The sequence below is a fragment of the Mycteria americana genome, chromosome 10, assembly GCF_035582795.1.
Source record: "Mycteria americana isolate JAX WOST 10 ecotype Jacksonville Zoo and Gardens chromosome 10, USCA_MyAme_1.0, whole genome shotgun sequence".
NCBI lineage: Eukaryota > Metazoa > Chordata > Aves > Ciconiiformes > Ciconiidae > Mycteria > Mycteria americana.
Window position 1 is genome coordinate 4618461 of NC_134374.1, and position 21742 is coordinate 4640202.

Below are 21742 nucleotides of genomic sequence, written 5' to 3' on the forward strand. Positions count from 1 at the left end.
GTGAGGCTCAACAAAATACAGAGCCCAGTTTCTACCAAGCTAGAGAGATTTTCTACTCTAGTTTGTACAGTGCAGCTGCACTATTTTTAACATAGCCCATGCAACATAAACACTGCATGGGATGCGAAAACATACCCACAAGAACACATACTTCATTTGACTCTCGGATCAAATCAGTAATGTCCACTTTTGGATGGTCACTCTTTGTATCGCTGAGGCTGGAGCCCTGCTGCACAGCTGGAGGCAAAGGACTGTCTTTGTTAGTGACACTGTCAAAAAATCTGCACAAAGCAAACACACGAGAAATCAGCAGGAACCAGTTTATCACAACAAAACGATAACATCAGCATCTACTGAAGAAAAAGTGCGCAGAGAATGGGAAATAGCAAAGAATATCAGCATGAGTAGCACAAATATGCTTGTAATAGTAGCAAAGATATAAAAACCATGGGAACCAGCTACCCAGAGAAGGTTGTAGAGCTTCTAGCCTTGGAGTTTTTAAGACCCAACTAGACAATAACATGGCTGGTCTGATCTAGTGCTAGCAGTAATCCTCTTTTGACTGGGAAGTTAAGACTAGAGACTTGCCAAGGTCCCTTCCACTCCACATTCCCCTGGTTCTCTAATCCATCTAGCAAGGTTGTACTACACAACTGGGAGAGAGGAAAAGAGGCTTGTCCTGTGACTGAGGCAGTCTTAACTCCCTCAGATACATAAGCCAAGCCATGCCTGATCTGCACTTATTCATCATACCTACATAACCAGCCTAAACAGATCCATTATGGACGCTGCCCAATTCCTTTGCCAACATCAAGGAACACATATCTACAGACTGATAGCTTCCTTTTTGTTGAGGAGAGGCAAACTACTGTAATCATTTTTTAAATATACCGGCACGCTGCAGGCTGGATTAACTGTGCAACGTAAGCGTTACAGCCAGATAAAATGTTGAAAGCAAGGGTTCAAAAGGAGTTTGTAATAATCATCAAAATCTTGGGAAAGAGCAGCTTGTTTGGTTCAAGTTAAATTTAAAATTTCACCACACTTCTAGATTTTAAATTTTAATATATTTAAACTGGGTGAATGTGCTCTTACTGTTAGTTTTTGTAAGTGTTAAATATGTAAATAAGTACAGTTTATAGAGTACAGCTAGGGTTTACAATAAATACCAGGCTGCATGGTCTCTTATAATAAAAATTACATTCTCCTCATTAATTCTGTAGCTCCTACTCTACTCAAACATGCAACATTTAAAAGTCTCACTAAAAGGAAATTCTTCTTATCAGTTCTTAACAGTCATAACTTGGCGACTCCTATAGCACAGTCATTTTACTGTTTTAATACTCCCTGATACACAATCACAGCAGCAACAACAGAATTTAGGTAGGTAGTGAAGCAAACACTGTGCAAGTTTTGCTTGCAATACATCAGTTTAAAATGCACTTTATGTTGCATATGTGAATTTATTCTTCAAATGCTAGTCTAAAACAAACACCTGGTCATGATTGTCCTCATTGCAATTTTTTTGTCTTATTTCTATTTTAAGCCATTAGCAGCAGAGGAGCCAGTAGCCTAAACTACAAGAACTGAGCTGTAGAATTTGTTGTCATTAAGTTGAGGACCTGTTTGGAACGGTCTTAGTGTGCTCTAGATTACCTCATCATTAAGGAAAGCCACCTTCTATAAGTGATATACATTCCAGGCAAAAGACACATTGCTTTTACTTTAAAATACACAAAATGGCAATGGTTTTAGAAGAACCTTAATGGAGGATGGGATTTTCAGAGGATCCAGGCACACCTTCCAGCCACCCTTTCCAGAATTTTGGCCCGAGATGAACACTTAATTCCTTTGAAGCCTTTGGAAGTCTTGGCCAGATGCCTTCTCAGCTACCCCAGAATGACTTATCTATTTGCAATTATAGCAGCTGCTACGCAACCCATAAGAATAACAGTTACACTGATACCTGTTGAGAACAGTGACTGCTTCTGCATCATCCTTACAAGTTAGCAACTTCTCCATGTTGTATTCCAGCACTGCGAGACCCAGCTGCAAGATTGCCTTTATTCCATCATAGAAGAAACAGTCCACCACATTGACTGCACTTTCAATAGGCAGCACACTGATAAAAAGGGTAAGGAACCAGGAGAGAGAGACCGAGGAGAAAAAAGTCATGTCCGTCATGTGGTCTGTCAACTGAGGCAGATGAACCCTGATGAGCTCCTCAAACACTGCCTGATCTACCAAGGCACCTGCAGGGAAAGGATAACAAAACCACCACCCAAATCTTAATACAGAGAAGCATACTTTTCTCAGAGCACCGGCCAGAAATCAAGCCCCTGTCCTAACGCAACCTTGTTGTAAAAGCAAACACAGGCCTAGCTGCATGAAACCACTGGCTTCGCTCCCTATGTCGGGAGCTATGCACTCTGTGCATGGGTCCAGAGCCTTGCTGCATGCTGTAAAGTGTGTTAGTGCTTTTGTGGGAGCGTGGCTACTTCCAATGATTCTCCTGACAGCCAATACACCCTCTCTGCAATTAGAGAGAAACTTCGCATCCAATTTTCTTCTAGCATACACACCTGCAAGTACTGAGTATAAGATCAAAGAGTAAGTCTGGACCTGGAGTAACTCTTTTTCCTTTATTTAAGCTGACTAAGTTTCAAATAAATAGTATGAATTGCAGTTATAATTCCAAAAGAACAGTATAATAGTCTAATTGACTACTTTCTGAGTAGTTATGCCTAGACTAATGACAATATCTGAAAATCATATCCAATCCTGCTTAAGGAGAAGTCTTGGGACCTTCTCTGTAACTTCCATTGTCTACTTCACAATACTGAACCAAATGCAACAGTTTCTCTCCCCTGTTCAGCCTTCAGCTCATTCCTTACATTTATTCTTAAAGAATGATCATTTTGGAGGGCCACGAAAATGATCTGAGGGCTGGAGCACCTCTCCTACGAGGACAAGCTGAGAGAGTTGGGGTTGTTCAGCTTGGAGAAGAAAAAGCTGCGGGGAGACCTTATAGCAGCTTTCCAGTACTTAAAGGGGGCCTATAGGAAAGACGGGGACAGAATTTTTAGCAAGGCCTGTTGTGACAGGACAAGGAGCAATGGTTTTAAACTAAGGGAGGGCAGATTTAGACTGGATTTAAGAAAGAAATTTTTTACAATGAGGGTGGTGAAACACTGGAACAGGTTGCCCAGAGAGGTGGTCAATGCCCCATCCCTGGAAGCATTCAAGGTCAGGTTGGACGGGGCTCTGAGCACCCTGATCTAGTTGAAGATGTCCCTGTTCATTGCAGGGGGGTTGGACTAGATGGCCTTTAAAGGTCCCTTCCAATCCAAAGCATTCTATGATTCTATACATTCAATTCTAAATAGATAAAAAGACAGACAGATGTTACCAATGATTCGACGATTGAAATAATCAGGTAGCATTCTTTCACACACAGCAACCAAAAGCCAGAATGCTTCCTCCTCTTTAGCATACAGCAGAAGTACTGATGTCAAAATATTCATCGCCTGTAACGTTTAAACAGGAAAGGAAGCATTTACAAGGAAAGGTGGTGAAAACACAACTGTTGTCGTTTGCTAAAATTTATACTTCTGAAAGCACTTTACAGCCATACCCAGTATAAGACTTCTACATCTATATTATTAAATAGAGAGCATAGTATTTAAACTACATAAAAATACTTTCAATTGCTAAAAGTCTAGTAAGAATGCAAAGGTATATATGAAGTGGACATGACAGCATTTATCCACAAATTCAAGTACAATGTAAAAACTCATGTTACACAGTGGGATGAAATAAGCAAAGTAAGTGAACCACTGAGCAAGAAACCATTACATATTTATGTGATTGAATTTATGAGGTGCCACTATACTGCCATCATGAGCTAATATTTAGACAACCAACACTAAGAGTCTCAAAACTGCTGTACCTGACAATATCCAATTTGGGGATTCCTGTATGCATAAGCTGTAAGAACTCTCCTGAGTGCAGAAATTCCTGTGTCGCTTTGAAAAGCAGGATGCTCAGGTAAGGAGCGACGTAAATCTCGTTCAATTTCATCAGTAGCTAAAGTGCACGTTCCTAAGGACTTTTCCACCAACTCAGTGTAATAACCAGGGTTGGATGCCATATCATTTACAGCACCTGCCAATACATTGTTTTGCACAGTATTAGAGGACAACAATAAAGTATCTACATGATTGTCTGCAATTCGTATAAAAATTTTTGGTGACTACTGAGGTACGTCATGAATCTCCAGATGTTACTGCAGTAATGTATCAGAGTAATTCTACTGAAATTAATGGAATTACTCTGAAATGAAAACAGAAAAGCCAAATAAAATAAGGCTTGGAAGAATTCTAAGTCACTTTCCATTATAAAGTTGATTTTTACTTACTTTTTTGTTTCATGGGGGTGGGGGGAAGCTTCCTTTCACCTACAATTTTACCCAAGTTTTCTGGCAAACACAATACCTTTCCATTTGCAGAGCTGGAAACAGATTAGAAAAACTAGGCAAAGGACTGATATTTACCCGATTAATTCCATAACTTTTATGTCAACACCTTCCAAGACAGAGATATCGGTCTGGTAACAGAAGCATAAATGCCTATGTAAATGCTCAAAGAACACTAGCAAAGATAAATCCATGTTCACATGTCCTCAAAAGGAACTACCATACAGTAGGCTGAATGAAGAGTATAAAACGCATTTGTTACGATAAACAGATCCTCTGGAACAGCAGAAAGCTCTGCCCAGGGGAACACCATGAGTACAGCTAGCAGATAAGGTCCTGGGTGGCTCCTCAAAATCTGCAGCTCGTTTCCTGAATCTGACACAGGTTTCCTGTATGACCTTCATCAAGTCAGTGGCTGCTGCTTTTCTAAGGGTTTCAGTGAACAGGAATAGAAAGCACACAGAGGTGTTGTAAAGCAGTGTCTTAATTCCCTGGACCTCCATTTCCTCAAGTTAAGTGCTCTGACATAGGTGTGCTCTACAGAAGAAAGCCACAAAAGCACATTCAGAGCTTTGGCAAGAGATCCCATATGTGTAAGAAAGTCCACAATTCCTGTACATCTCACTCTTTAAACCAAGCAACAGTGTACAGCAAAGAGCTGCCGATAACTGGGGCCAAATTCTCTGCCAGGAAAACTTTTTTTTTGTGTGTCTGGTAACGCTATCCTCTCAGAAAGCTTAAATCAAAACAACTGAAACACAGTCCCACAAACACGCTTTTCTTTTTAGCAAGTAAAGAGGCTTTGCTGAAACTGATTGTCCCCTGGAACAGCATGTATTCTTATTGTTATTTTTCAATCGAGTTTGTTATCAAAGAAGCGGTGCAGGTTTAGTTTGAATCAATGCAAAACAATTATCCTGTTCATCATTCTGAAGTGTCTTTCTTCAGAAAGATTTGGAAAAATTGCCAGAGGTAAGAGTATTTTTTTGTCAGACTACGTTCAATCAGTAACTAGAACATCCATATAGTAGAGTTCACAAAATGAATCGGTTATACTTGCTATGCAATACCTGAGAAGAGTAGCCAGAGCTCTCCTCTTAATGCCTCCGGGATCCCTCTTACAACTAGGTCTCGAGTCTTCTTTGTTCGAAACATACTGACACCATGTCCACGTTCGACAAAGAGGATGTTCCAGGACTGTTCTTTCATTTTTTCTTTCAACTATGAAAAGCAGAAGACAACAAGCATTAAGGCAACTGGAAAATTTCCCTCATGTTTCAGAGAACAGACCCAAATTTTGTTCTCAGTTATATTGATATATAAACTGGAAATGACAGCATTGGCATCCATATTGATATGTGAAATGAATGCCAATGTAAATCAGAGCAAAATCTAACCTGTGCATAGTATAAGTTTGGCATACAATGCAATCTCCTACATGACCTACTATTCTTTAAAGTATATTATTACAAGAATGTCTATTCCAGATCAGACAACAGGTAAACCTAATCCAGTATCCCATCTGACAGAAACCAACAGTAAGTGCCACAGGACAGTAAGGTCAGGCAAACATCTGCAAAATCCTCCTCCATCCTCCAGCAAATAGAAGCACAGGCACCTACCTCCTCAGCAGAGGCAACCTCTCTGAATTTAACAACACACAGCAGATTTTTCCCTGCAAATTGTTTTCTGAACTCAGACAAGCCTGCCACCTTCTAACTTCACTTGAAGCCCCCTTGTTAGTGTATTAAGACAGCAAACAATCAATCCCTTTTGCCTTTTTCAAGCCACTCCTAAGTTCAGCTTTTTCCTTACTTCCCACTTGAGCATGATTCCAACCTGTAAACAGCAGTAACTGTATGCAAGCTGGATTTTCATTTTAAATTAAGTCATCACCATCTATTTGTTATGTTTTATTGTTCACTATTCTGCTAAACTTTTTTTTTTTAAAAAGTCGATAGGTAGAGAGCCCTATTTGTTACCTCTAGATTGAACCATTTGCAACTTTGACACCACATCAGCAAAAACTACATTATCAAAGGACCACGAAGCGCTAGGGATTTAAAGGGAGTGAATGCACAGTGATAAAGCAGTAAGACAGCAGCCAGTGCAAGGTGCAACTGTGCAGACAAATTCTGCCATCACAGTTCTCCTGAGGCGTTCCAAAAATGCATTGCCAGCATAATGGATAAGAAAATTCAACAGCTGATATCATTTCTATGGCAAAAAATTAGAGGTACATTAAAACTTCCTCTTGTAAGATCTTTTTCAGCTATTTCCATGTAAATATATATATATATATATATATATATATATATATGTTTGTATGATACATACATACAAACAAATCTGCTTATTGTAACTTGGGCCAATTTTAAAATATCCCATTTTTTATTGCTGCTTTGTGATAAACAGCGTAACATTTTCTTGGTAAAGAGTAAATCAATAGAAGAAGGAAAAAAGATGAAATTGAATGAAAGCAGTAAAAAAGACAACCAGGAAAGACAGGGTGAAGAGAAGGTTCAGATTGCTTATGTGTGGTGGCAGGTTTCTCTGTGCTAATTTGAGAGCTCTAACAAACAAACTATGAGAAAAAGTATTTGGCCATGATGGTGCAATGAAATCGAGCAAGTGATTATTTGCAAAGTCAACGCACCCATCACAGATACCTGCTTAATTATTCTGATAAATTAACATACTTCAATTTCAACATATCTATGAACTGTTCTTTGCTAACAGCAATAAAAATGTACTAACTCTGTTACAGATGGAATAATATCCCACAGAAACTCAACAGGCAAAACAGCCTGCTTCCACTTTTGATTCATCATGCTTTGTTGCATTATATTAGTTGACAGATTTGGAACAGAATGGCTACAAATGCATCTGGAAAGCACACAAAGGGATGGCATGAGCACAGTGTCATTATTTTTCCACATTTTCTCAATCTTCCGTCAGTTTATTTACATGAGCTCCACATAGCACTAGGAGAGAATCAATAATCAGGAAAATTCGCAGGAGAATGAAGTCTAGTTGGATTAAGGAGGGGAACTAATAGCTGAAAACACTTATGCCTGTTTAGGTTTTACATTTAATCAAATATTTATCCATCAGATAGAACCTTTTTACAAAGTAGCAATTTCTGTCAACATAGAAGACAACACTGTATGCATCTGACCTTCAGTAGGACCAGCCATGTAAGTAAAACCTGCTTCACAGAATGAAAACTGGCAAAAATTCCCCATTCAGACAAAACTGAAGTTACAGGCTTTTTACCTGCAGAGTAGAAGGAGGCGGAGATAGCAGAAACAGTGAAACAGATCCTTTGTAAAGTACAAGATTACTAATAAACTATTGATTATGCACCTAAAATGCAATTCAATTTCTCTGAAGCAAAGCTACTGATGATCAGGTGCTCCAACTCATGCGAGGCTCCAGGGCTGAGACAGGGTGAACACTGCCACTACATTTTCTGTGCATGCAGCAGTAAGATTTAACGTTGTTAAAGCAGTTAAAGGTGGCGAAATGAAAAGTAGATTTTGTCCACTTTTGTTCAACATAATATAAAAAACAGAACTTAAAAATCTGGATTCCCTTTTCTCCTGCCCAAAGCGTGCTTATTTTCTGATATTTCTGATATCAAAAATCCCATATCTTAATTTACTGAAAGACTTAATTTTAAAACAAAACCTTTCTGCCTTCTTGCACACACTATGGAGAAGCAAAAATAGGATGTCCTACTGCAAAAACGATTCTAAAGAAACATTCTCCAGAGCATAACTTTGTTAGACAGAAGTCCAAAAGAATGAAGCAAGGAAGAAATTAAGTCAATTTCTTGATAACATTCTCCTTTCTCCCAAAGAGTTTGTAGTGACTTTGTACTTGACAATTCAGATAGATAGGAAACATGTTCACTATCATAAAACAAACAGCCAACTCTTCCCTGAGGGGTGGAAGAGCAGGAGGAATTAGCTCCATGAAGATAAGGCATATCATTATTAAACAAGATGAGCGGAAAATTGAATGGAGCCATGAAGAAGCACCCTGTGGACTCCAAATACAGAAAATGCAGATGAAAGAAGATTGGCAAAGCCCCAGAGGAAATCAGCAGCCTTGCTGGAATACATTCTGAATATACTTCAGTCCTTTACAGTTAGATTCCAAAAACTGTTGGCCATTTTATCCTTACCATTTTAGAGTCTAGATTCTCAGCATCCTGCGGATGGTAGACAGTCATTAGGGCTTCTGTATTGACAGTTTTGCTGTTATCTCTCTGACCCATCTTTGACGGTCCCACATCAAAATCCTTTGGACTGTCAGAGGCAGAACTAGCTGCAACCTTGAAAAAAAATTTAACAGCAGTAGTTACAAATGCCAAACAATCCTTCAATAAGTAGCACTGATACCAGAAACCATTTTGCTTCTAGACCATTGTTGTTTATGATATGAAGTTACAGGTACCAGATACAAACTTCCAAAATAAATGAAAAACAGCAATCCCTGCTCTGCACAGCTGGGCTTTCAGGAGGCTGCACTTGAAAAAAAAATGCATGTCTACAGCCAAAACCTTAATAATGAAAGGACAAATATTCATAATGAGAACAGTAATAGATAGGGAGGCCTGACCATCCATCACCACTGAAGTCAAAAGAAAAACATTAATTTAAATGGAGCCATATACTGAACTATACAGAAATGCTGAGAACATTTAAAAACCAGCATTAGAACCTGGATTGTTTTTCAAAACCTGATGGAAAACAAAGTAAAAGAACCCAGAATAGAATGCATTCACAGTAGCACCATTGTTTAACACATTCTCTTTCATATGGGCAGAGAGTGAGTTATTTTTCCACACCTTGAAATCAGAGGTACATGACTTAGCATGGCATGTCAATATAATGCAGATATAACCCAAAATAAGGTACTCTAAAATGGAATGCCCCTGAGCAGCAGACCTTACCACTCAGGTCTCCCAGGGCTGTGCTGTACCCTTATCAGCTGAGCATGTCTGCTGATATCAAACTATCTTGCTTTTATTACTCATTTTTGCCTTTTAACCCTTAAGAATCAAAATTGCAAGGCAGAGATTTTGCCGATACGCTGATTATTTTCTACCAAAAGACATTTATTCGTACACTTCTCCACTCTTACAACTGTCACTTTACAGGCTACTCTAAAGTGATTCTATTCAATTTTTTTTTCAGGGGAAAATCTTCAGGGAAGAGATACAGCAACTATAATAAGTAATGCTTGTTAGGGATGTTTTGTCATCACTTTCTCATTTCTCATGCATGAAACTACACATACAGATTTCTTCACATCTAGAAACAACCTTACAATCATTCCATCAACTTCCCGAGTCAAATAGTCAGCTGGCAAAAACCGACACAGCTACACATTTTACATCAGACTAGTGGACTTCTGTTTTAATGTGAAGGGTCTGAAGGCAACAGATGAGAACATGATTTTTTAAAGAGAAAAAAAAAGACTTAGACAACTTGAAATCTAGAGGTACAGTAGACATTGTTACCCATCTTGTGTCTAGATTCAGGCTTAAACATAAATGTATTCCATTACACAGCAAAACACTGACAACGATACACGAACTCTTACTAAGACTACACAACCTTATTCCTAGGAACAGGTACTAAGAGATTAGAATTAGCAGAGCAGTTACCTCTGTATTTATGATGTGTTGTGGACTTGAAGTTGCATTGCATTTCGTTCTGAGCTTTGCCACAAGCTGTTCGAAATCTCTAACCTCCGTGAAACGAAAAGCTGTTTTTCCTTTGGTACTAATGCTGACTCCTCTGTTGGCTGGATCTGCCTTATCCACCCCTGTGACCTATGGAAGCAAGGATACATAAATTAGACAAGAAATTTTACCAGCTTACTTCTAAAAGAGAAAGACTGTTAAAAATACAGATGTACATGAAACAGTAGTATGAAGCACCACACAAGCAGAATGAATAATGCAAGTAACAAACTCACTCCTTTTAAAGCTCAGTGGTCTGGAGCTATTTTAGCACAAGGTAATAAGTATTACATGATAGATTTTCAACAGAGTACCAAAAATCTTTGAAAGGGTTATCCCAGCTGTGAGTGCTGAGCTTATTTGAAAATCTTGCCTCCTTCTACCTGTTGAAGCTGTTACTTTTTTTCTTACCATCCAAAAGCAGACAAAACATGGCTTTTGCAAGTAATCAAATGAAACAAGTTTCACAAGAATGAATTTCCACTGAGAATACCCTTTCAAAGACAGCTGTCATAACACATGACAGCTGGAGCTCATTTTAATTGCCATGATGGAACAGTTACAGATTAGAGCAGTTAATACACTTTAATAATGCAAGTACAAGTGAGGCAATCAGGAATAGCTAGACTGACTGCCACTGCTGATGCTTTTACATTGTTATAGGTAAAGAATGAAAGACCAGTGAAATAAAATAACTCTGCAATACTGTAGAACAAATAGTGAGGGCCTGACAATCCAGAAGAATACATTTAGAGTCAGCTCCTTTAACACTGCCTCTTCTTGTTTTTCACAGGTTACGGAAGTCTCTATTGTTTGCAGGACTACTTATAGACGATCAAATAAATTGCTTTATCTGGGCGGGGAAAACCAAGTTTATTGCTGAAATTAGCTCAGCTCACCCCCCTGTGTCAGGTGTCTTGTGTCAGGCAGTATGCACACAGAGTATGTAGAGCAATTGCAGAACCTGGTTAATTCATAGGCTATTGTAAAATAGGTCTGGGTGCTGATGAAAAGCTTTGAACACTGGAAGACTGAAATGTGGCAATGTCCCAGATCACATGAAGTCAACAAATGGATGGAGAAGGTTTTTTTCTTCCAGAAGTTATTCCACAGTCTAGCTATAGTACTCTATAGAAATATGAATGCCATGTCCTTTACAATATGGTCCTTATTCAGTCTCTTGAGACTATCAGCTGTAATGGCATTGATACTTGTTCACTGACGACTGTCAATGGATTTTCCTATAGACTTTTGAACAGACAGCACTGCCTAACTGCTGCAAAAAAAATTGCACTACTGAGCTAAGAAAGAAACATGGCAGAGTGATTACTAATCTTCAAGATCCTCCAGCCTCTCCAATCTTTACTTTTTATCTTGAGAATCTCTTATTAACTCAACTTCAAGAATTAAGCATAAGCTTTTGCATTTAAAAAACAAAAAAGTATTAAAAATTTTGGATTCTGTACCCAGCTAGAGAAATCAGAGTAAATAGAAAAGGGAAAGAGAATACAAGGAAGAAAGCTGAAACATGAAAGCAGCTCTATAAACTTATAAACAGAATTCCTACATGCAGTATCCAAGGTAGGGGGAAACATATGACATCACATAAAGAAAGCAGATTCTAATGTAAATCTGCGAAACTGGCATTAAACTACACAAGTGCAAAACTTCTGGTATAACTGGCTCTGACTTGTAGTTTGCATTACCTCTCTTAATGGAATGATTACACTGCACAGGCTGCCATCCTGGCTAGCAAAGCAGATGTAGTTTTCTGAAATGCACATTTTCCCGTGGGTGTTGTAATGACTGAAAGGAACCCATAAGAAGCACTCATGAACTTCCTTCAAGGTCTCTTCTTTGGGTAGCCTGAAGAATGCACTAAACTGCTCACTGTGGGCACGGCTCTCTAGGCCTCTAGATTGAAAACAAAACAAAAAACAGGGTAGGAGAGAGAAAAGAAAAATTAAATAAGTTTAAAATGTCTTTACAAATACAAAAGTTAAAAATACGTTGGGAAAAGACAGTAAAACAATATACTCTCCCATAATCCATGGGGTTGATCTGGAGGGTTCAATGTTTTGCTTGAAGAGGCAACAAAGGGCAGGACCACACCTATCTGTATACACCCACTTAACAAAATACTGAAAATACTTCACTAAACTGGAATAGATTCAAGCATGTTCTTACACAGTAAAGCACTTTGCTGAATCGGGGCCTACAGGTAGTGCAGAAAAACATACTGATAGCCTAATCCACTCTGTTTCCCCACCCACCAGAATAGTCCATTTAAACCTAAAGCAAGTTTTGGCTTGACAAAGGGTTATTTAGCTAGAAATGGAGCACATGTTGTAACATCCACCATGGGCCAATTCTTCACAGATAACTGCAGCCATGAGCAATATTTTGGTTGTAGAGCAACATCCCTCTCCAGCATTGCTACCAAACTGAGGTATCAAGTACCCAGGAAATACAACCTAAAATAGATTTTACTATCAGTGTACTATAAAACTAACTTGCTTTTTTTTTTCTTAAATCATAGGTGTATGGAGCTTTATGTAGGGACAATTATTAGAAAAATGCTTTATCTTAATTTCTGATTTGCAGATAGGTAACATTTTCCAACAAAGATTTAGTCCCTTTATGTGAATTGAAATTACATAACAACAGACTTGCTTTTCGTGGTTACTTTTCACAGTAAATAGCTGTGGTCCAGAGATCAACATCTGAACATTTGATTGAGAATTTGGACAGCTCTCTGAGGAAAAGGCAACATTTGCTTCAACAGAAACCAGAACTGAAGAGAAACCATAAAATTACTACAAGGAATAATCACACACCTTCCTTGAGAAGGAAGAACCCTAACCATCAGGTTACTTACATCCACATCTTTCCCACTGCCTAAAATACTGCCGTAAATAAGGAAAGCCATGCACCCTTCTGCAACCCATTGATTTTATCACCCATCTCCAGTGGCAGAAAAGCCATCCAGTTATTATTTACACATGTGGGTTAAATGATTTATTCTCCACCTTCTCCTTCCTCATCCGGTCTCTTTGGAGACACTGCAGCTTCGTTCTTGATTTTCTAATTGTAAATGCTGCTAGAACGCCTTTTAAAAATACAAACTACTACAAAACCCATAGTTTGAAGACCAGCTCTGAAGGTTTGATCACTTCCTGCCTTCAAATAGACTTTTGATACTGTTTGTTACCAAGCAGCAACAAATTACAATGCCTCACATTGCTTTGATCCCAAATTTTAATGAGACACTTGTTTAAGAGAACACCAGCTTTGCTGACATTTATGTGTCTCCTTGAGACAAGGATTCTCTTCCCCTTTGCCTAAAAAAGTACTGGGCCCAGAGCAGATAGACTGTAAGTAATATATTACCTCTTGGTGATCTGCAGGGGGTCATGAAGGACTAGGTCATTTTCAAATGTCTCCTTGTCAAAAAGTCTCCTAACAGCATAGTTTGCCAGCTGCTCCATGAGAAGGAATGTTTCACTAATGTGCAAAAACATGGAAAAATAGTGATCTTCCCCACGGGAGCACACATGAATGCTCTCTGTCAGAATCACATTGGAATTCTTCTCAAGTTTTGATATTTCATCCCAGGAGATAATAAGTTTTACTGAAAATACAAATATAAGCAGATGTGAGTAACTTCTCGTTAGCTGCTACCCTCGTATTAAAAAAAGAAAAGTAGTAAACAGCACTAATGAAATATAATTAAGCAATATAGTTAAACGATAATACACTTGGAAAGGGCTACAAACTCACAAGCACAAAAAACACTCTCTTCACAGTTCCTATAAAGTAATTCTATTAGAAAGAATTTTATAGCAAGAAAAACATTAAAGACACACCATGTATGAAAATACAAGCTTACATCACCTTTTCTTCACTCATGTGAAACTGCAAATTGCAAACAAACACTATCATATAAGCTACGCCACTTTAACAGTTTACCAATAGGGCTTCTTAAAGTAAATCAATTGATCATGTGTTGGCATTTAGAGGAACCGTACCCATTAGCTATGACATTTCCCAATACAAATGAAAATTAGCTTAGAAAGGATCCTACTTTCTTTATGCTTTCTAGTTTTCACATAAATACAGTTAGAGCTCACACTATTAGAGGCATTTGTTTGGGCATTTCAAACTAATGTTACACAGGAAAAAATAAGATATGTGCAATCATCACCAGTGCGTAGTGCACCCATGTGAAATATTAAGTCTGTGTGTGAAGAAATAACTGTAATCCTCACAGACTGAATTAATATGCAGCATGAACTAAAGATGATGGACAACTTTTAGTTACAGTCAACTGCAATAGGTCTGCCTTCTCTCTGAAGCTTATAGAGAGGAAGAAAACTAATGGACATTGTGTAGTAAGTTACACAAATGTATTCATTTCAATGAAGTATTTTATGTTTGCAGTTTTTTCTATTCTGTGTTGACATCTGTTCACATGGCAAAATAGCTCCCTTAGGACGTAGGAAGAAGTCTTCCAAAGCTGAAAGATAAACAGTAAAATGTGAAGGGACTAGACTTAGTATCGAGGCTTACTTACTTTCTGCTCCCAGCAAAAATGAGTAAAAGCTAAGGAAGTTGGTACTAAGATAAAGCCATCCTTGACAGGGCACTCTGCCCTTCCAATAACTGCATGAGTAATAGGTAACCAACTTCTCCTGCTCTGGTAATCCAAAACACTTTTCAAACTTCATAAGACCTTCACGAAACTTCTCAGGATCTTCTTCTTTTACAAAAGAACCTTTTCCCTCTTCAGCAATCAAACCCTAAAACAAAATAACCAGTTACTTTATATATGCATCCATGTGGGTGGGTGTCATATACGCACCTGCATACATACAGCGCAGCATTCTCCTAACAGGACAGTAAGTTTTAGAACAGGAAGAATAGTCTGAGGATCAAAACACAGGTCACAAATCAAATGTGCTGTTTCAGATTCATGCACCAAGTTTCCCACACACTTAATCAAGTGAGGAATTCCTGGGCTAAATATTTAGCACACATAAAGTGAACTGTTGCACCTTCACAAAAATATACCATATACGTCCCAGGCATTATTAAAATTATTGTGAAATAACTTATCAACAGTTTTAGACCACTATCTAAAGGTATCTGGTGTATCATTTACCAAGAAGAGTTTATGTCAAACAACCTTCCTTAACTGTGGGGCAGGAAAACAGGAACAATGGAGTGTGTTGAAATTAACAGCCTCATACTACTCAATCAGAAGTACGTAGCATTACGATGCTGTCCTTTGATATTCTCAAGAGGACATATTATTTGTGTACATTTAGAGGAAAAAAATACTTAGCCTTTCCCAATTATGTCATGTGCCTGTTACTTACTCTTATCTTTCCCTGCACAAAGCTCGTAATATCTTCATTTGAATCAAATACTGATAAAGTCTTCATAACATTGTGTTCTAACCAGTTCCAGTGTTCTGTTATTTCTTCTCTGCTGGATCCTGATAGAAAAAGAAAGTTAGTATTACTTTAAATTAGAACACACTTTAATCATTTCACTAAAAATATTAATCAAGAGAATACTTAGCAAATTCCCAATTCACAGAGTAATTTAGATACACAAGTCCAAATCACAAGTCTCAAATTTGTTGTCCAGCTCTTGTGTACCTAAAAATGTATTTAGTGTATATTAAAAATGTGCACTGCTGTGTTTTTATCTTTCGAGCCCTTTATGCAGCTATATTTCTAGCCTTTACATCCAGAAGCATCTCAGCTTTGTCAACAATGTGTGGCTTAGCACTGAAGCCGGACTTGGACGGACAGTTCCTTCAGCTCAGCAGTACGTCCCAAACACAGATGGCAGAGCACCGCTAGAACATTCCCAGTCTAATAGTCGAGAAGGTGGGAAATGTGAGACCAAATTCATGAGACTAAGAAGAAAATGAAATCTGGGCCTTTGATGTTCTCGGCTTTGATCACTGGCCCACAACAGTTTCCAGAGTAGAACTCCAAGACTCAGACCTGCTGTGCAAATTCCCTTCTAACATGTGTAAGGATGTAAAGAATACATCACCTTAACAAGGAAAGTAGCAAGATTTCTCTTTGGATACTTGAAACAACCATTTATGCTGCTTACAACAAACAATCAGTTGCTACTTGTGCTCAGTATAAATCATGGTTTTATCTCATTCTCTATCAAGCCACATTTTAACTATATTTCTAACCATACTAAAGCTTAGGCAACCACCGTTCAGGAAACAATGTCATTCTACCTACAATAAAGTTCTGCTTGCGCTGTAATTCCAAACAACACATTGTTTTTATGTTCTACAAGAGGACAGAAGCACAGCTGCACCCCATATGGAAAACATATACCAGAACCAACTCCTGATGCAGGAAAAAAGGCTCACTGATTCATACAAGCTGAACAATTCTTGAAACAATGTTTGGCACCACCAGAATTAGTATTTTTTTCTTCTGGACCCTCTGGGACTCCAACACACGGGAATAAGGACTGTTTTCTTTCATTACATATGTGCAAGAGGAAGAGTAACTTAAAAAACCTGTTATCAATAACCATAAGGAATGCAGAAACCATAGAGCCAAGATAAAATTCAATGTTCCAAAAATATAAATACTGCATTTTCAAACACTTTAGAGAGAAACCAACCTTGTTACTTTATTTACTTTACACTGCTTTTTAACCTAGGTTTCAGACAGCTATCACCTACTATATCGTGAATGTCACTGCGACTTTATAGTAAAGAAAAACCTATCTCACCTGAACTTTCCAGAAATTAGATTACTAGTTTACTTAAAATACAAAGGAACACTCTTACCCACTAGCTACTCTTATAATTAGAGAAATGCGGTAGGCCAACTTCAAAATGCTTGTGATAATTCATCTTATTCTTTTGACATACTCAATTACAAATTATGCAAGTGGTAACAGGTAAGAAGCAGAGATGATACGAGTGGAACAACAGTAGAGGTCCAGCAAATGCAATGCTGAGTCAGTTCTTTAAAGACAGGTGGCTCCCCATCAGATGGTGGGAGACAGGGAGAGGGAAAAAGAGGGAAAGAATTTACATAGGTTTGAATAAAGGGATTCTAGAATATAAATTAATTGGCAGTTTCATCCTCCACAGGAATGCTCACAAATAAAATCAGTCAGTTCAGCCACATCCTATCAACACCCCTAAGCAAGAACACGCCATTAACAATTTCTTTTTTCTCAATTTACATTGTAAAGACTAATTAAACAACTTTCAATGGACTCCACAGAATTAAAGTTGCCTTGAGAATGACTAGAAATTGTTCTAAATATGGATAAATAGTTAGAGTGCACTACACAGGGTGGATTTGCAACAACACTTTAAAAAGTTTTATGAAGAGTAATTAACACAGCAACTAAATAGCAAACTAATAATTTTTCTCAGACTACACATGTAGACCAATTATTTGAGTCACAGTATGAATCAGAGGCACAGATGTGACACAGTAAAGATGAAACTTTTAAATAAGTTATTTAAATAAGTTATTTAAATTATTTAGGAGCACTGTTTCAGATCCTTAAAATGTAATAGCAGGAACAAAAGGTAGTCTCTTCAATTTCTTCACTTCACAGAAGGAACACTCTGTTTTCTAACACAAAGTTCAGCTACACTATGTAGCCTTTTGTTGTAAAGTACACTTATGCAGCACAGAATTGATATCAATTCAGTCCTAAATTGAAGATTACCCTTCGTATTTTCCCAAGGGCTGACCTGACGGCATTAGAATTCCCCAGAGCATATTTCCAACATACTTATTAAAGTACCTTTTTGATAGCCTGTCACCATCAGTTCTGACTTCTTCAGAAATAGTCCGAAAATTTTATTTACTGCCAATCACAAACTGTTCAAACTCTATAAACTTTATAAGGCTGCCCATGTAATGAATTACATTAAATCGTTATTAAACAGTTCTCTCACTGACTACTGCCCTTCAGAAAAGTCCTTGCAGAATGTGAACAGGAGCAGATTAGCATTACAGCATGAAATGTGTAAACTATCCACCTAAAAGAACAAATCTGTATTTTGAAAGCAGCTAACTGTGTAGAAAAGACAGCAAAAGGCACAATTTTTCATTTAAGGTGAAGCAATGAAGATTCATAATAAAGCGATAACAGCGAAATCCAATGTAACAACAGCATAGCACGTCCTAGAGGAATTACTCAGGCATGTAAGTGTTTGCAGAATGGTATATTTCCTGCAAAGCTCATCTTTTGCTACAGGCAACTAAAAGGAAGGCCTAGAGCCTGGAGAAGTCTAGATGGAGTCTCGTTTCTTTAAAGAACACTACTAATTAAAAAAATTAAGGCATGGAAAAATGAACTAAAATATATGGTTCTTTTTCACCGTAATTATAGATGGTTTCAGAGTTTCTAATAAGCCTAAGAAATAGACTAATTCCACAACAGTGACTTTTTAGCATCAGACCACATGCCAATATTAATTAATTTCAACATAAAGACAAACCATGCCTCAGAAGAAAAAGCAATGATGCATGTAAAGAATGAAAGAGTCCTCTCAACTTTCAGGATGGAGGCCTCTTTGTAGTTAAGCCCAGTAGTTAAGCAACCTGTATAAAGGAATTAAGACTTTATTTTCAGCAGAAGTTGCAAAACTTAAAATAATAAAAAAAAAACCCACAACAAAATAAACCATGCACGCTACCAAAGAGCATGCTCTAGGAAAAACCACATACTCCACTCTCAAGGTCAATTTTCCTTTCCATTTCCTACTGATTAATAACACAACATGAGAAAGAGAAAGAACTTCTTACACTATGAGAGCAACAGATATGAGGAAGAATTCAGCTCTGACCATGGCTCGGAACCTGGCTCATTTTAACAAGCAAAGATAAAGTAGAAAAAAAACATTAGGATAAGCAGCTCCTGTTATTCCTACCTACAGCACACTTAGTACTCCCAAGGGTCAACTTATCCCTATCATCCTGAACTGTGCCAAGTTACACTTGCAGCTTACAGAAGAAAAGATGGTGCCTCTGTTATTCTAAGAGAACACCGAGGCTTTAGTACCTGATGGACTACTGCAGAAAGCAGACAATCAGAAGTTGTAATAGGAAGAGTCCATAGAAATATTCTGAAAAACTGGAACCACACACTACTGTCAATCACAGGTTTGCAAATAATTTTAAGCCATTTAGAGGTCACAGGAATGAATAATGATATGAGAGGATTAACCCAAAAATGGATCCCGTACTTTGTACCCTCATTTTTCACTTTATGAACTCAGTTAGCTTCTAAATCGTAGTACATACCGCATGCAATGGACCAGTAGACTTGAGAGTCTGGTGTCTGATGCAGGATGCGAAATGGGGCGACTTTCGATGTAGAATCCAACACCGCATCTAATGTTCCCACAAGAAGACCTGTTGCGTTCAAGAAAACGTATACAGCATAGTGAAACTAAGGTTTAGAAATGCACACTCACTTCTGATTCCTTTCTTAGCAGATAGGAATACTACCCAAGCAAGGACTAACGAACTCTGAGAAAATAAGAAGCACAAATGAGCAAAGCAAAAAGGGCTCCCAAAGGAACCTCTTTGGGAGGTAATGATATTTTGATCCAGTAAAAGCCATTATAAACACAAAATGAGGGTGAAGAAGTTTTTTGAGATGACCCCCTTGGAAGCGATAGCCATGTCATATGGTAAACCAGAGGACAACCTGAAAAGTAACATGGTAGTTCCCAGCCTTCAATGAGCACAAGCAGTAATTGAACTACCTCTTAATTAGTCATTTTACTGTTGTTCTGTTTTCCAGTCACAGGAAAGAGGTCTTAGGAGACTGTAATTTCATTATGTCTGATTTCTATGAAAATCCCACCATTTTTACTTGAGAATACCATATCATACTTTCCATACATACAAAAGTTTTGCTGCTCATACCACACTATAGCTAGAAAATGCCTGCCACTCTTCATAAACAGTCTATCAGATGACTCCTACATAAAGTATGGAACACTAATATTTCATCCTACCATCACATGCCTAAGTGTATTACATAAAGTGCATTATACAGATTATACACCCAAGATACAATGGCCATGTCACCTCCCTGCCACTAGATATTGAATTAGCTCCTATTAAACAGAGTTCGGATCAAAATAAACTAATTTCATTAATGAGACACACTTCATCTCTCCATAACTGGGAGCAAAAAGTTTCCTGAGAAAATGAATATGCATTTTATCTTGGCTGCCAAAATCATTCTTTCTGCACAGTAATAAAAATATTAGCCCAGATATCTTAAAAGTTCCTTTCAAATCTGAGAATCAGGGAATTCTAAAAGAAGAAAAATCCACACAGAAAAAATACAAGCTTTTGGATCCTGATGCACAAGTAAAACTTTTCCTTCTTGTTACAACAGAAACAAAAATACAAGCAACAATATCTTATGCTTCCTTCATTTCCTATGCTTGCCATCCTTCTAGCATGGCCACATAAACAGAAAGTTCAACTAAAGCAAAGCTACCAAAGCAATCACACAGAGCTTTTATTCTCCTACACAAGAACTGCAAAACAAGAGATGAGATTACCCCCCCAAAATATGAGAGATGCAATTACCCAAAGAGATGCTGTAAAGTCTGTTGCACAAGCCTGCTGAGATCATGGATGCAGGGCATTCCCCAAAAAATGCTATTAGGGTAGAGAGCTTGTAGGCAAAGTTAATATATCCCTTATAGCACCTATAAGTACCCTTCCATGATTAATGGAAAATGATCTTTTGATTCAGGTTTTTAATATTCCATAGAAGCATTAGATTTAGATAATTTCAAATGCATCTCTCAAAAGTTATTTCAGAAATTTTAGGTTGGCCTCTGGTACTTTTTCTTCTACTTTCTTTTCATTAACCCCCTCTCAAATTCTGAAAAATAACAATTGTGAGAGAATACAAGAAAGCAAAGTAAGACAAAATTGGGAAGTCTAGACAGTCATCCTCAGAACATGGTTTTCCTAAGAATACCCTTTCAGCATAGAGCCTGTGTGACTACCTTGCTGTGGCTATTTAAGTTTCAGAATGCTTTGCTTTTCTTCAAAAAAAGGGAAGTGAATAGTAATGAAAAACACAAAAAAACCCCAAAGACCAGTACATTACATCAATAAAAAATACTATCTTGTCTTCTCTGCAATTCATAGATTGTAAGTTACTGTTGGAAAGTAGAATTTTTTTGTAGTTTCTAACTGAAGTCAGACATTGAATAGATAACAACAATTATGTCCATTTAAAGAGCTTCAGCTTACTGAATGAGTCATAACGCTGAGCTGATCTCAAAGTTGGCTTTGCTTCAGCAAATGTTTTATTATTTCATTCACAATTCTCCTAATATCATTTGCTGTTATGATATACAGTACAAGGACATTACTCACCATTTATCAGGTTAATGCAACTGCTCAGCTTGAGAGAGCAATTACAACACTGCACCAGAAAGCAGCACTCCCCAAAATGCC

At 37.8% G+C, this 21742-nt stretch overlaps 1 protein-coding gene across 3 annotated transcripts in view; it reads right to left on the reverse strand.

Moving 5' to 3' along the window:
- Positions 1 to 21742, reverse strand: part of TBC1D8B (TBC1 domain family member 8B) — a 43427-nt gene that overhangs the window by 13043 nt on the left and 8642 nt on the right. For all 3 annotated transcript variants that reach the window (XM_075512707.1, XM_075512708.1, XM_075512709.1), the window contains exons 2-13: positions 19550 to 19660; positions 15608 to 15726; positions 14803 to 15028; positions 13620 to 13860; positions 11936 to 12143; positions 10152 to 10319; positions 8664 to 8813; positions 5545 to 5695; positions 3950 to 4164; positions 3410 to 3527; positions 1967 to 2252; positions 152 to 281 (exon numbers count right to left, since the gene is read on the reverse strand). In XM_075512707.1, the coding sequence (XP_075368822.1) occupies positions 152 to 281; positions 1967 to 2252; positions 3410 to 3527; positions 3950 to 4164; positions 5545 to 5695; positions 8664 to 8813; positions 10152 to 10319; positions 11936 to 12143; positions 13620 to 13860; positions 14803 to 15028; positions 15608 to 15726; positions 19550 to 19660 (2123 nt within the window). The remainder of the gene's footprint in view (positions 1 to 151; positions 282 to 1966; positions 2253 to 3409; positions 3528 to 3949; positions 4165 to 5544; positions 5696 to 8663; positions 8814 to 10151; positions 10320 to 11935; positions 12144 to 13619; positions 13861 to 14802; positions 15029 to 15607; positions 15727 to 19549; positions 19661 to 21742) is intronic.